Source organism: Stegodyphus dumicola, chromosome 3 (assembly GCF_044657685.1).
Source record: "Stegodyphus dumicola isolate Sdum_Otavi_A_Nest chromosome 3, ASM4465768v1".
Lineage (NCBI taxonomy): Eukaryota > Metazoa > Arthropoda > Arachnida > Araneae > Eresidae > Stegodyphus > Stegodyphus dumicola.
In genome coordinates, this window is record NC_140770.1 from 154,425,821 (window position 1) to 154,440,840 (window position 15,020).

The 15,020-nt window shown below is 37.3% G+C and overlaps 1 protein-coding gene across 1 annotated transcript in view; it reads left to right on the forward strand.

Moving 5' to 3' along the window:
- Positions 1-14,413, forward strand: part of LOC118202654 (uncharacterized) — a 62,686-nt gene extending 48,273 nt beyond the window's left edge. Inside the window, exons 5-6 of the mRNA XM_035374819.2 lie at positions 12,011-12,139; positions 14,138-14,413. Coding sequence (XP_035230710.1) covers positions 12,011-12,139; positions 14,138-14,238 — 230 coding nt within the window. The 3' untranslated portion in view covers positions 14,239-14,413. The remainder of the gene's footprint in view (positions 1-12,010; positions 12,140-14,137) is intronic.
- The last annotated feature ends 607 nt before the right edge of the window (positions 14,414-15,020 follow it).

Here is a 15,020-nt window from a genome sequence, read left to right on the forward strand (position 1 = left end):
CCCGGTATCAATAACAATTGATCAAGGCCGAAATTTTGAATTTCACTTATTTAAGGATTTAATGAAAATTTTGGGTACACATCGCATTAGAATTATACTGCTTATCATCCTCAGTCCAATGGACTGATTGAGAGATTTCACAGGCAACTTAAAAGCTCAATAATGGCTCATAACAACCCAAAATGGACTGAAATTCTGCCTATTGTTCTGTTGGGTATTAGATCTGCCATTAATAAAGATATAAATGCCACTTGCGCTGAACTTGTCTACGGTACTACACTTAGATTACTGTCAGATATGCTGAATGCTACAAATATTGGATCGCCTACTGAATATTATGTGTCGCAACTTCGATCAGTCATGCATTTAGTTAGACCTGTTCTAACCTCTAGGCATATTCAATCAACAATTTATGTACATCCAGCACTTCAAACCTGTTCTCATGTATTTCTGCGTATCGATTCTGTTAAACCACCTCTAACTCCACCTTACACTGGTCCTCATACAGTGGTTAAACGAATGGATAAAAATTTTATTATTGAGGTATATAAAAAAAAGATTACAGTTACAATCGATCGTTTAAAACCAGCATATATGTTGTCAGAATGCATAAATTCACCTGTAATTCCTCAGTTTCCACTCTCAAAAAGACTCAAAAATTGTTCCAAAACAAGTAGTTACCCGAAGTGGACGTCGTGTTCATTTTCCTAAAAAACTAATTACTGTAATATGAGTAAAGTTTTCTCTTGTGGTTTGCTGCAAATGTTACAATGTATAGATACTTGGAATAATTTATTTTTGCATATGTATTGAGTTATATAAAATGCTTATTAACTTTTCATTATTTCTGTTTAACTAAGCTATGCATTGTATGGGTATATATTCCGATCAGAATTGTAAATGTATTATTACTATTTTTGGTGGTCGTGTGCTTAATGCATGATATAATTAAAGAAAATAAGAGTAGACAATCTCCTATAACAAAAGAATATATTAAGTACTAAATTACAATTTAAATTACATTGCAGCGATCAACGCAGAGCTCGGAACACAGTTCATGCTACCGCCGCGTACAGTTGTCTGACGAGAAGTCTGAGTGAGTAATGACGTCGCTTTTCTGCTCCGATTAAGAACTGGATTTTACACGTGGCGCCATCTCATGAATAGAAGTTGAAGTATGTCGGAACGCCACAGTACTCCCCCCCCAAGTACCATCGGTACGTTATAAGTACTTTGAGTTAAATTTAACCTTTCTTCCAGATCTGGTAGTTTTAGGTTGCTCTTTAACGGGATGTAAGCTTTCTTCCGGGAGTGACGTTGATGAGGAAGTTATTGGATCTTGCATTAGAAATGCTGGTTTGAGACGATCGATTCCAATCACTGATTGTTTGCCATTGCAGATGAAGGTGAAATGTTTCGGTGTTCGTTTGACAACTTTGATTGGACCATCATATGAAGGTGTTAAAGTTGGCTTAATTGCATCGTTGCGCACGAATACGTGCGAAGATGTCTCAAGCGCAAGATGTACAAAATAGCTTGGCCGGTTATGCGAAGATGCTGGGGTTGGCGAGTTATTGCTCATGGTCTCACGTAAACGTTGAAGGAATGTTGGAGGGTCGATAACCTGGAGTAGATTCTGGGTGAAAGAATTCACCTGGCAGACGGAGGGTTGCACCATATAACATTTCAGCACAAGTGCTACCAATGTCTTCTTTGAATGCTGTGCGAAGACCAAGCAAGACTAGGGGTAAGGCTTCTGTCCAGTCTGTGCTACTGTGGCACTTCAGACCTTGTTTGAGAGATCGGTGAAAGCGTTCCACCATCCCATTTCCAGATGGATGGTATGGTGTTGTGCGAATATGGCGAATGCCAAGAAGAGAGGTGAGGGATGTGAACAAGTGACATTGAAATTGTCGGCCTTGGTCCGTAGTGATGGTGGTAGGCATGCCAAATCTTGAAAGCCACTGGGAGATGAATGCTCGAGCTACAGTTTCAGCGGATATATTTTCAATAGGAATGGCTTCAGGCCATCTTGTGTACCGATCAATACAAGTGAGGAGGTAAGTGTAACCATTTGAAGGAAGCAATGGGCCAACCAAGTCTAAGTGCACATGATCAAAGCGTCTTGCTGGAAGGTTAAATTTTTGAATGGGGCTGTGAGTGTGACGGGATACTTTACACCGTTGACATCTAATACATGAACGAGTCCATTCTGTGATGTCTTGATTCATTGCTGGCCAGACAAATCTGTCTGCGATCAGCTTTTTGGTGGCACGGATTCCAGGATATGCCAAATTGTGCAAGGCATTAAACACTTCACGTCTAAAATTGACAGGAATATAGGGACGTATTCTATTGTTCTGTATGTCACAGTAAATTTTAAGCGTTGGATCAATGTGCAGCGGTTGTAACTGAAGGGAGGTTTGTGGATTTGAGATTAGGTTCTTGAGTTCCTCATCATGCAATTGAGCTTTTGCAATTTCAGAGAAATCTGGGGTGGTGAGGTTGATATTGTTTACCCGAGACAAGGCATCAGCGACACAATTATCAGTACCAGAGACATATCTGATATCTGTACTAAACTGGGCGATGAAATCCAGATGTCGAAGCTGACGAGGAGAACATGAGTCAGAGTTTTTTCTAAAAGCGAAGGTTAATGGTCGATGATCGGTGAAAATGATGAAGTCGTGTCCTTCCAAGTTGTGCCGAAAGTATTTAACAGCACAGTACACAGCAAGTAGCTCCCTGTCATATGTGCTGTATTTCCTTTCTGCAGTAGTAAGTTTTCTGGAGAAGAATGCCATTGGGGAAAGTCCTTTAGTGGTATGGGCTTGAAGCATTGCTCCTATGGCCGTGTCAGATGCATCTACCATTATAGAGAGCTTATCACTAGGTGAGTGATAAGAAAGTGTGGCTGCATTTGCCAGATCGTGTTTGCATTGCACGAATGCTGCAGATGCAGATTCAGTCCAAGGGACAGCTCGATCGTTTTTATTTGCTATTCTTCAGAAACTCATGTAGGCAGGCCTGTGTTTTTGCGGCATTTGACAGAAAGCGTCGGTAGAAATTTAACATTGCTAGAAAACGCTTCAGTTCAGAGATGGTTTTGGGCTGAGGTAGGTCTTTAATTGCTTTGACTCTTTCCGGTAAAGGTTTGACTCCATTCTGGGTGATACGACATCCAAGAAAGGAAACTGAGGGTTGACTAAGTACACATTTGGATGGATTTAGTTTTAATCCATGATGTTTAAGGCGAGTGAAAAGCTGACGCAGATGTTGAAAATGTTCTTCCGCATCTGTAGATGCAACCAGGATATCATCAAAATATGGGATGCAGAAATCGAGGCCAGACAGTACTTGGTGTATGAAACGCTGAAATATTTGGCCAGCATTGCGAAGGACAAATGGCATATATAAGTACTCAAAGAGACCAAATGGTGTGGTCACTGCGGTCTTGGGCACATCTTCAGCATGCACTGGGATCTGATGATATGCTCTGGCAAGATCGAGGGTAGAAAATATGTTTGTTCCATGAAAAAGATGGGTACAGTCTTGGATATGTGGGACTGGATATCTGTCAGGGACTGTGACGGCATTAAGTCGACGATAATCTCCACAAGGCCGCCAGTCACCATTAGACTTTTTAACCATGTGAAGTGGACCGGCCCATGGACTTTTAGATGGGCGAATGGTTCCCTGTGCTAGCATGAATTCAAATTCTTTGCGAGCAGCTTTTAGCATCTCTGGAGAAAGACGACGAGGCTTGGAAAATACAGGTGGGCCATGTGTTTCAATGTGATGATACACTTCTGGCTGATGAGTATGCTGCCCTGATTTGGATGGATTTAAAATGTCAGGGATTCTGCTAATAGCCGATGAAACCGTGTGCTGCCCGATACAACACTTATGTTGGTAGTTACGTTCGGTATGTGAGAAGCTTGGCCCTGTGATGTCAGCTGAGTTGTAGCATCAATTAAGCAATTATTCTTGACATCCACTAGAAGGTGGAAATGTGTCAAGAAGTCGACACCAATAATTGCTTGAGTTACATCCGCAATAATAAAAGGCCAGTTGAAAGTCCGGCGCAAGTTTAAATCAAGTGTCAATAGTTTGGTGCGTAGGTTGCAATTTGGGTACCATTGGCTGCATACAGTACAAGTTTATTAAGTTGGTGAGCATTTGTTTTAGTTCTCGGGAGCACTGATATGTCAGCTCCAGTATCTACTAGAAAACATAACTGAGTTGAACGATCAGCCAGTACTATTCTGTCGATGTGGCGGACATTCTGTTGGCCAGCAGAAGGCCGCCCAATTAGTTTCCCGCTTGTTCAAAAGTGCATGGAGGGGCACACTTGCGAGCTTGAGCGCCAAAATTCATATGATAAAAACATATGCCACTTGTGGGTTCTTTGTACTGCGTTCGAGTATTGTTCGAGTATTGACGAGATCGACTCCTGTTTCGGGCACGAAATTTATTACGTGGGCCGTGATTTGATCGATTGTATCTCCGTGAAGCATGAAGACTTGTAGAGAGTTCAGATACTTTTTTGGTCAATTCAGCCACTTGTTGTTCGAGGGATGAACTGGAAGGTGCAGCATTAGCAGCACTGACATAAGCTGGAGTAACAAGTTGATTAATTTTGTCAGCCATTGCTGCTAAACGGGTTAGATCTTCATTGGAAGCAGCAAGAATTATTTGTATGTTATTAGGGAGACGCGAAAGCCATAGTGACTTCAACAAGTCGTCACTAAAATGGCTTCCTGCCAGATCACGCATTCGTGACAGCAAGTATGAAGGTCGCTGATCTCCAAGTTCAAGTCCTTGTAGTAAAGTACGTACTTTTGAAGATTCACTTTCTGAATAGATTTCAATGAGCCTCTGTTTCAGTTTGGAGTATTTATCACAATCAGGTGGTTTGAGAATTAAGTCATGCACTGAATTCAGAATATCAGACTCAATTGCTGCAACTACATGGTTGAATTTTGTAGAATCCTCACTAATGCGAGCGATAGAAAATTGTGCTTCGATCTGAGCGAACCACAATGAAGGATTATTTTTCCAGAAAAGCGGTGGCTTCACCGCAACACGTGCGATTTGTGGCTTTGGTGGAATATCGTCTGGCATAGTGATAGATAATTTTCACTTTAATTAATAAACACTTAACAGCACAAATATTGTAGCAAGAGGATACACTATTGATATTTTGCCATGATAATAAATATTTTAACCATGCAGAAAAAATTTACATAACGATACACACACACAAATAATATTTTACCGAAAGGCATTTGAAATGAAACCCCTATTTGAGAAAAAAAAAATGATGCGTTCATTTTGTATTGCGCACACACAAAATCACCACTTCACACTGCTAAGGCACTTTCGAAGGAAAAAGGAAATCACTCCTGTAGCACATGGGAAAAAATTTCACTACTTTCGAACACTGAGGGAAGAATTTTGCCGTAGCACGTTGCAGAAAAATTACTGACGTAGCACATTTAGCGAAAATCACTATTGTATCACATTTGTCACAAAAGTTGAATGATCGAAGAATTATTGCACGACTGGCGAAGTCAGCGGAACGGAACAGATCACATTGATGATTTGCTGAAGCTCCTTGCGATGATATGCACGACTTTGAAAAAAACACAAGCAATATATATCAATACTTCTAGAAACAATTGAAGGGGTACGTTGTAGCATACGTTTAATGTCCATATTCGTTGTTATTTTTAGTCAGTTCTTCAGAATGCCTTGGATGCACGTGGCTTAGGGTCGTTGAAAATCCATTGTCAGTAACGTGCTCAGACAAAAGGTCACCACTTTTGGTGGTCGTGTGCTTAATGCATGATATAATTAAAGAAAATAAGAGTAGACAATCTCCTATAACAAAAGAATATATTAAGTACTAAATTACAATTTAAATTACATTGCAGCGATCAACGCAGAGCTCGGAACACAGTTCATGCTACCGCCGCGTACAGTTGTCTGACGAGAAGTCTGAGTGAGTAATGACGTCGCTTTTCTGCTCCGATTAAGAACTGGATTTTACGCGTGGCGCCTCTCATGAGTAGAAGTTGAAGTATCTGTCGGAACGCCACATATTCATATATTTGTATTTCTTTTTGTACGTACAATTTTAAAGTATGACTGTTATTTGAATGTGCATAACTTAAATTGGAAATTTACAGCCAACCTTTTTGTGTCGTGACAGTCTCACTGGGGGGATACTCTGTGGCAATCTAATGTTCGACTGCGTGCGCAGCCAATCCACGTCATGTGGTTTATGTAAAAACTGCTAGCGTGGCAATGAACTCGCACACTTTGCCCTTAGCTGCAGCGTAGGATGTTTGAATTTTAGTTTAGTGGTTTTGTTATTTCGTTCTGTTATTTCAGTTGTGTTTAAAGTTATGGTGTGTGTGAATAAAGGTTATGTTTAAGAAAATGGATTCATGTCAATTCAAGGATATACACCAAGCACATAACCACCACGCCACCATAATACCTTCGTACTTTTATATTACCGCCAAAGTATGAAATCCGGCGTTCTACAAAATACCTAGACATTTTATAGAATGCCTAAAACTGGCTTGCAGTGTATGAAGCGATTAAATATTTCATACATTGCTTATGTATTCTATAGAATGCCAAATGACAAATCTGCGAAGTATATTATATACAGTGTCTGAGGAAAGTATATAACAATTCGTGGAATATATTGTCATGCTGTAATGAGTGTGACAGAGGATAGTTTCTACTAACTTGAAACTTCTGAAAGAATTTTAAAACAACTGTATACGAGATCACAATTCATCTTATGTTCCAAGAACTTGCTTAGAATTAAAGGTACTTCGGATCACGAAATTCTTCTCTGCTCAGTTGCAACTACTCAGTCCAGTGGAAGTGGCCGAAGATTTGTCATGTGTAAAACAAAGGGCAGAAATGCGAAATGCCTTTGTGTGAAGAAAGTCATGAAGTGAATTAAAAATGTCAATCAAGGCCTATCCCATTGCAAAAAAAAAAAAAAAAAAAAAAAAAAAAAAAGGTTAATTGTAATTTCTTATGTTTGTATGAAAATTTTGCGAAATTTTGTTTCGCACAATTTTCATTTTTCTTTTTGTATTTTGAATAAAAATTTCTAATTATTTTTAACTTTTTCATTATTTTTTTAAATAACACTTTTTTTTTTTTTTTTTTTTGAGGAATAAGTCTTTTAAATAAAAGCCTTATAATGACCATTTTTTTTTCATACTTTACCTGAAGAGCATTTATCATTCTATAAAATGCTTAGGTTTTATATAAAATGATTATAGGTGTTATGTCGTTTTTGAAATGTACCTGAAAGACCATAACACTTAAAATACTCTTACAACAGTAAAATACTAGTATCAATAAAATCTTATCATCGCGTTGTGTTAACCGGATTAACCCTAAAATCAATTTGAGTTGTAGACTGGTGAAAATCATGAGCACACAAAATAAAATAACCATTGACTGATCTAGAAAATGAACCTATTTATTTAATTCTTCTGCAATTACTATATCCATTACTTAGGAAAAACCAAATATATTCAAACAGTTCTGTAAAATATTGAGTTTTACAAATCCATACTCTTACTGAGTAATATTACTTTAACTTTATCCTTTAAAAATATCTACTATAATTATTTTTACAATCAAGTAAACATATCAGAATAAAACTTTGAATAAATGAACAATACCCTCCCCGGGGAGAAAAAAAAAATAATTTTAACAAGTTACACTTTTCCAAAAAAAAAAAAAAATAGAAAACACTTCACACAGAATAATCAATACAAAGAAATACTGCAGACTATTGCACTTAATACCATTAATTAAAAATAGTTATTGAACATAATAATTTTCTATTTTTAAAAGTATAGTTTAACCGGACAAAATATTAATCTAATTCATGCTATTACAATCCTACAAGCAAAATTAATCCCTGAGAGGAGCAAAGAGGCTCAAATAATGACACTATTACAAATCAATCCTCACCATGAAGGAAATCCACGAGTTCAATTAAATAATTTTATGAAGAACTTAATTTTCTTTAACCAATTACACTAAGTTACAATAATTTAAATAAGGTTATAATTCCTTAGTCAATCTAATACTTTTACTTAATCGACACACAAGAAATGATTTCTATAGAGTAAGGTTAAATTTATCAACTACAAAAATTTTAAAGTTCAACAAATTAAATTATTTCAATCCTTTTAACTGCAGAAATCTATAACCTCAGACAATTAAAGCAAACAAAAAAAAACTTAGCTTGACATCCAGACGGGCAGCTATAAGATGGGAGAGATGAAAACCATCTTGGACGTCGTGTTACTGAATAAGGCGCAATCATCTGTTAATAAGAAGCAGGCGAAAGTTCTGGAAAATGGCAATTAACACTATGCAAGATGTATGACCGAACAGTTCGGTAGGGCAACGGTGACAGCAGGAAGCACATCCCTTCCGAAGGTGGACGACACAGCCGATTCAGTTGAATTGAAGCAAACTTCCGCGAAGATGACGCTCCGATGATCAAGAGAATATTTTTGTTAAATTCGAATCTGAAGTGGGTCTTAACCCCACGCTTAAGATGAAAGTTCAATCCAGAAACAACGTATAGGATGAAAAGTTCCTAGAACTCCGAGGAGCAAGAAATCGATGGCACTATATGAGGATCTTCATTTCTCTCTGGGAACGGTGTATTATTTGTTTTCTTCACGGCGTTTGACCCAGGGTTGGAAGTACTTGATGACATATTGAAAAAAAAAATGAGTAGTACGATGGAAAATTTTAGCTAATATCGATGTTTAAGGTATTAAAAAATTCTATTATCTCATTCCGTTATTTCACTTGAGAACTGACGCAGAAAAATTTCTCGTGCCGAAGGCCACGAGAATCCGCTACTTGGATAAACATTAAGTAAGCCTCAGGAAGCAACGGCCTAACAATGGCCCTTCCAAAAATGGCATTCTCTCGAACATGATGCAGTGCGCTCCAGTATTGCAAGAAAATTCACCCACCTCGCAAATTATGTGAGCGTCTCATTGTGCTGATCGTGCAGATAAGGACTTGATTCTAAACCTGGATACTTGTGTTTGTAAAGAATTGGGTTCTGTTCATGACTCTGATGCAGAATTTGGAGCTAGTTCCCAGGAAACGGAGGAAAATAAGCATATATCAGCTGCTAAAAATACCGAGGTGAACTGTATGCATGCTGCGAACTAACTACAGAGTGGTGAACAAACTGTTTCACATCTTCCTGTGGATGAAAAGTCTGAAAGGACTATATCTTCAGATTGTGATATGCAAAACAGAAATGCATCTGAGAACTGCAGTGCAAAAGTATTTGGCCCGGGTATATTTTAATGAAAAGACTGAGAATAAAATTCATTCAGAACTTTAATTTGTATAATTTGAAACTGTTATGTGTTTAATTTGTGTATATATAACTTGTACATAGTGTAAATATTTGTTTTATTTGTGTTATTTGTTTGTTTTATTACGTTTTGTTTGTATCGAATTATGCTTCTGAACAAGGACTGCACTGCCCGGGGAGTACAGTCCTTGGGAGGGGCAGTGTTACGAAATGTACAGGCGCGGTAAGATGGCTTCCCCGCAAAGCAGGCTTAGGGTTGCCATAAAATGGCAAGGGAAGGCATGGTTGCCACATTTGGCGAGAAATCGTTTATTTGGCAAAAAAATTGGTGATATGTCATGGACGGATGGAGAATATTTTGGAACGAATTCTTACCTGTTTAACCCAGAATGTTCTCGAACACAAGCCGAAAGCTATATAAACCCTGCTGGTCCGCAGTCAGTGTGTGTGTGTGCCTCGAGAGTGCGAGACAGTTAGTATGGAGGGAGTGCCTCTTCGAGAGGGCAAGTAGAGAGTGCCTCGTCTAGAGTGCGAGATAATTAGTATCGAGTTGGTGTCTCGTCTAGCGAGTCAATTCCTGCGGAGTCGAGCGAGTTGACAGCCGGGCAGCGAGTGCCGAGTGGATGGTCGAGTGCACCGAAAGAGTCTCGTAGTGTATCGCCGTTAGTGCATCGTCGAGAGAGCGTGTTGAGCTCCGGAAACGACTGAACGGAAGAGTCCGGAGCTGTGCTCTGTGTGTCTTCGAGTGCATCTCGAATTGCAGCGTGGAAAGTCTCGAGAGTACGTGGAGTTCCGAGAACGACCAAGCAGAGTCGAGAGCTGTATTCTAATGTTTTGTCGTGAAGCTGTCTCCACCGTGATAGCCTGATAACCTGGAAGCTGTGTCGCTGATTGTGTCAGCATGTTTATAGTAGTTCATCGACGACGCTAAACGTGTTTTGGAGTTGTCCTGACAATACTGGACAATAAAGTGTGTTTCGATACTTTAGGTAGTATCGTCATTGTTCACTCCAAATCCACACGAACCCCGTACGAACGTGAAGGAAGAAAATAACGTAACAACTGGTGTCAGAAAAGAAAAACGCAATAATACCGTAGCGAATTTCAAGCGTTCCCTTATTCGAATCGTTAGAAAATTCGCAGCTTACTAAATAATTTCTGTGTTTCTACGAATAATCGTCTCGATGGAAATGGGTCAAGGACTGGTTCCAAAATTTATCTAGACTAAGAAACAACCTAAATAAAACTAAGTAAATTATAAATGCACTGCGCTATTTTAATTATTAAAGTAAAACTCTTATACAGATGGAGAACAAAATAATAGGAACACCTGTGAAATAATGGAAAATCTTTATTAATAGGGGGTTGGACCACCCTTTGACTAAAGTATAGATTGAATGCGACGTGGGATAGATGCATAAAGGTCATGGACAATATTTAAAGGAATATTAAGTCATTCCTCCTGCACAGTGGTCTCCAATTCCGAAAGTCCGGAGAGAGGTGGAAATCGGGAACGAAGTTTGGACTCCAAATATGCCCATAAATGTTCAAAAATATTTAAGTCCGGAGACTGAGGGGGCCAAGCGAGATGTTGAATTGCATCGTCATGCTCTTCGAACCATTCTTGAATACAACTAGCAGTGTGGATGGGGGCGTTGTCGCCTTGAAAAAGCATTCGCTCCCCAAGGAATACAGTCTGAACAAAAGGATGGATATGATTCCCCTAGAATGCTTAGATAGTGATTGGATGTCATCCTCCCCTGCAGAATAACAAGTGGCCCAAGACCGCGCCAAGATATCGCACCCCATACCATAATGGCGCCACCCCCATGCTTCACAGTCGGCAAGAGGCAGTCAGGATGAAACGCTTCTTTGGACGTTTTCCAGACATAAACGCGTCCGGTCGTCTGAAATAGGATGAATGACGATTCATCTGACCATATTACCTGTTGCCACTGCTGTGGGGACCAGCCTTTATGATCTCTGCACAATTAGCGTCGCTTGAAAGCATTAGTTGCTCTCACCAAGGGTTTACGAATTGCCACTCTGCCATAAATCTTCGCAGCATGAAGTTTCCTTTTGATAGTTTTTGTTGAAAGGGGGTCCTGGAGATGACTGTTTATTTTCGATGCTATCTCGGATAACGATTGCTTGTGCTTTAGGGCTATTATGCGCTTCAAGACCCGTCTATCCCTATCAACCAGCTTTGACTTTCGACCATGCTGTGCTTTGAAGACGTCGTCTTAACCTCTTTCGTGTACGTTGTCATAACGGCTGATACTGTACTCCTTGCATACCCCACAAGGTTTGCTGTTTCCGTAACCGATGTTCCACTTGCGCTCCAACTATCATTCCTCTTTGGAACTCTGACAGGTCTGACATTTCAACTTCTCTCAGTCAGTTCGATCGAAGCATGCAACGCAGGTGACTGCTGTTGAGAGACTGATACCTTTCTCTTCACGTTCAACTAGGTGACAGACTTCTGTTGCAGGTGGCGTGGCTATACTGCAGGTGTGAAATACGTCATAATTTTTCACAGATGTTCGCATTATTTTGTCCTTCGTCTACATATAAATAACCTAATTCTTTAACTGTATTATTTCTTTATTTTAGCTTTAAATTTAACAGAAGGAAATTGTTCCTACTCCCGGCAATGCAATTTTAATAACAGTAGATGTGTCGATCAATTGTGTACCTGTAAAGAAAGATTCCGAGAGCAGGATGGAATGTGCGTTCCAGCCGGTAAGTTTTCTCTGATTATATACTTCATTCTATTTTCTAAAATTAAATCACAGAAGTAATCTTGTTCACGGAACAAATTAACCTCTTGGTTTCGAAATAAGATTTAGGGTTTAAGATCGGTGTAAATTTGGAATTGTTTCCTTTCGAAGACGTTATGTTGTCCTTTTCATGGAGGAGGGTTTCTAGGAATCTTCATTTTGTGGCTAGCACTATGATTATGTTGAAACCTGATGGATTTGAGGAAATTTGTTTTGGGGATTCGGCCAATTTAATAGTCTAATTATAATTTTAAAATAAAATGTTCCAATGAGAACGAATAAGTTTCCATTTAATCGTTCATTACATGTGATTTTTTATTGCCTTCTTTTTGTCATGAAATAGTTTTTTTAATGTAATGCTAGCTAGCACTTTAAAGATATTTATAACATGAAAAGGAATAAGTATTAAAGTTTTTATACAAAGAATTTGCGCTTTGACAGATTCTAAGATGTTGTTGAGAGTTTTGGAGCCATGCATAAAAGAATTTCAAGGCTTGTTTTTCAAGAGCCATGCGTAAATAAATTTCAAGGCTTGTATTTTTTTTTTTTTTTTAAGAGCCATGCGTAAATGAATTTCAAGGCTTGTTTAAATTTCATCCACGCCTTACACATTTTCAACTCTGTTTTCTCCGCGGCGTTACTGTGTCGCTGAAGCTTTTCTTCACCTCCTAATTCAAATTCATTGCCCATACATTCCATGATAAAACCGTCACTGGGAAATTTTTGCCACGCCCCCTTTCCTTCATGCTCTAAGCACGTGCTTATTTTGCTTAATCGTTAATAGAGTTCTGAGAAGTGTTACAGGTGATTAAAATCCAGAAAAACTAAGTACACACTTGCTGTAGACACCATGCAAAGTGTTCAGCCAGCAACTGAAACAACCTGACTGCATCTGTCCACTGTCTATGTATGTACCAGAGCTAAATTTAACAAGTAGCATAGTGTAGAAGAAATTACGCTTTATTCATATATAAAAAAAGTCATATCGAAGTGAATTACATTACATCGTACATATCATGGTCTTTAATAAAATGTAACTTGTTCCAACGGTTTTATCAAGTTTAACTAAAGTGGATTGAGAATTTATAGATACCCGCATTTAAACAAAATAAACTCTATTTGAATATCCTGATATGCAAAGGACATGAAATTTTGAAGCCTTAGTTGCTTCCAAAACTGACATGAATTTATGAAAGAAACAAAGAATTCTTAAAGAAATTAGATCATACTTTTTAATAAGAAATATAAACTTAAAAATTTCGGTATTTAGTAATTCATTTCAATATTTTGCGCAACCTGTTAATATAGGTCTTGTATTTTTGGAAGAAATTTGAAGAAAAAAATTTATGTAAACGAACTTCACTTACTGAACAAAATTAAATTTAACAAACCAAACGAATGTACATTACATTACAATTTCTTGTCATGTAAAACGATCACCAAAATTCATAGGAGTTTACTTCATGTTTGATCCATAGTCTATGTCTAAGAGTACTTGACAAATATAATTCCTTTCAGGATCAGTTTAACTTTAGAAGTCTTTTCCCATTCTATTCGGTATCAGTTTAACTGCTTCGATTCATGCGTTACTGAACTGAATATCATTTACGAATTAAAAATGCTTAAATATGAACAAATTATTACATTTTAAACAGATAATTCTAAAATAATTCAAAGGAAATTTCTAACCATTCTAAAAAATCTTTGCCATTAAATTTTAGCTCTAAGCAAAGGAAAATGTATTCTTTGAAATCTTTTGAAAATGAAATCTTTTGAATGGAAACGTTTTCAAAGCATAAAATGCATACCATTGTTATAATAAAATATTGTAATTAATAAAACTGGCTGCAGAGTTAGCTAGTTTAAATTTTATATTATAATACGAAAGAAAATTTTAAAATATTTAATATTTATTTTATCTCTTTAGAATGTTTATATCATAAGTTTTATTTTTTTCCAGAGAAAAGCACACTCATACCCATAGTTATAGGTGCTGTAATTGGTTCATTAATAATTCTGACATTATGTATATATCTTTGGATTGCCAGACGGAAGGATTAAAAAGCCTTTATTCAAGAAATGAAACACATCAAGCAGACACATGTACCAAGTACAAATACTACAGCATTCCTATTGTATATAATAACAAATAGATTCCGCAGTGTTAGTGTAACTAAAATCGAAATATTCGAATCTCTGTACAAAAATTTAAGCTATATTAAAATTCTGAATTATATGACTGTTTTTATGTTCCAAAATTATTGTAAATACGAGCCAATTGGAAAATAAATACATTGCAGAAAATTTTTTGTTAAATGCAAATAAAGATATTACTTACTTTATCACAAATTATTTATTAAAAGAATATTTTTTCGGGAAAAAAAAAAGAGGAGATTTTTCATGAAGATAGAAAAGAAAATTTCCTAAAGTAAAGAAGAATTTTAGGAATTTTCGAGATCAAAAGTGCGTTACTATGCATTTGAAAACTATTTTTTCCTTATATATGAAGTAATTAAGAAAATACTGTTGTCATATATCTATTTGGTGAAGCAGTTTTGCATTCATTGTGCATATTTCTTTGGACAACAATTTATGGCGCCACACATCCCATAATTAAATTGTTTTTCTTTCGAAGCAACTACTGGTTTAAAGGAGTTAATTGCTTTATATTTCAAATACTCTGCTGTTCATTACTAGTTTATCTGAATAAAGAAAGTAATCCTTCTAGTATTTCTAATTCGAATAATTATTCTTTCAGATTAATAGAGTAAATATATCAATCAATAGACATTTTACACAATTAATTCGAAATGCAACTTGAATTTTCAACAATTTTTTAGAGG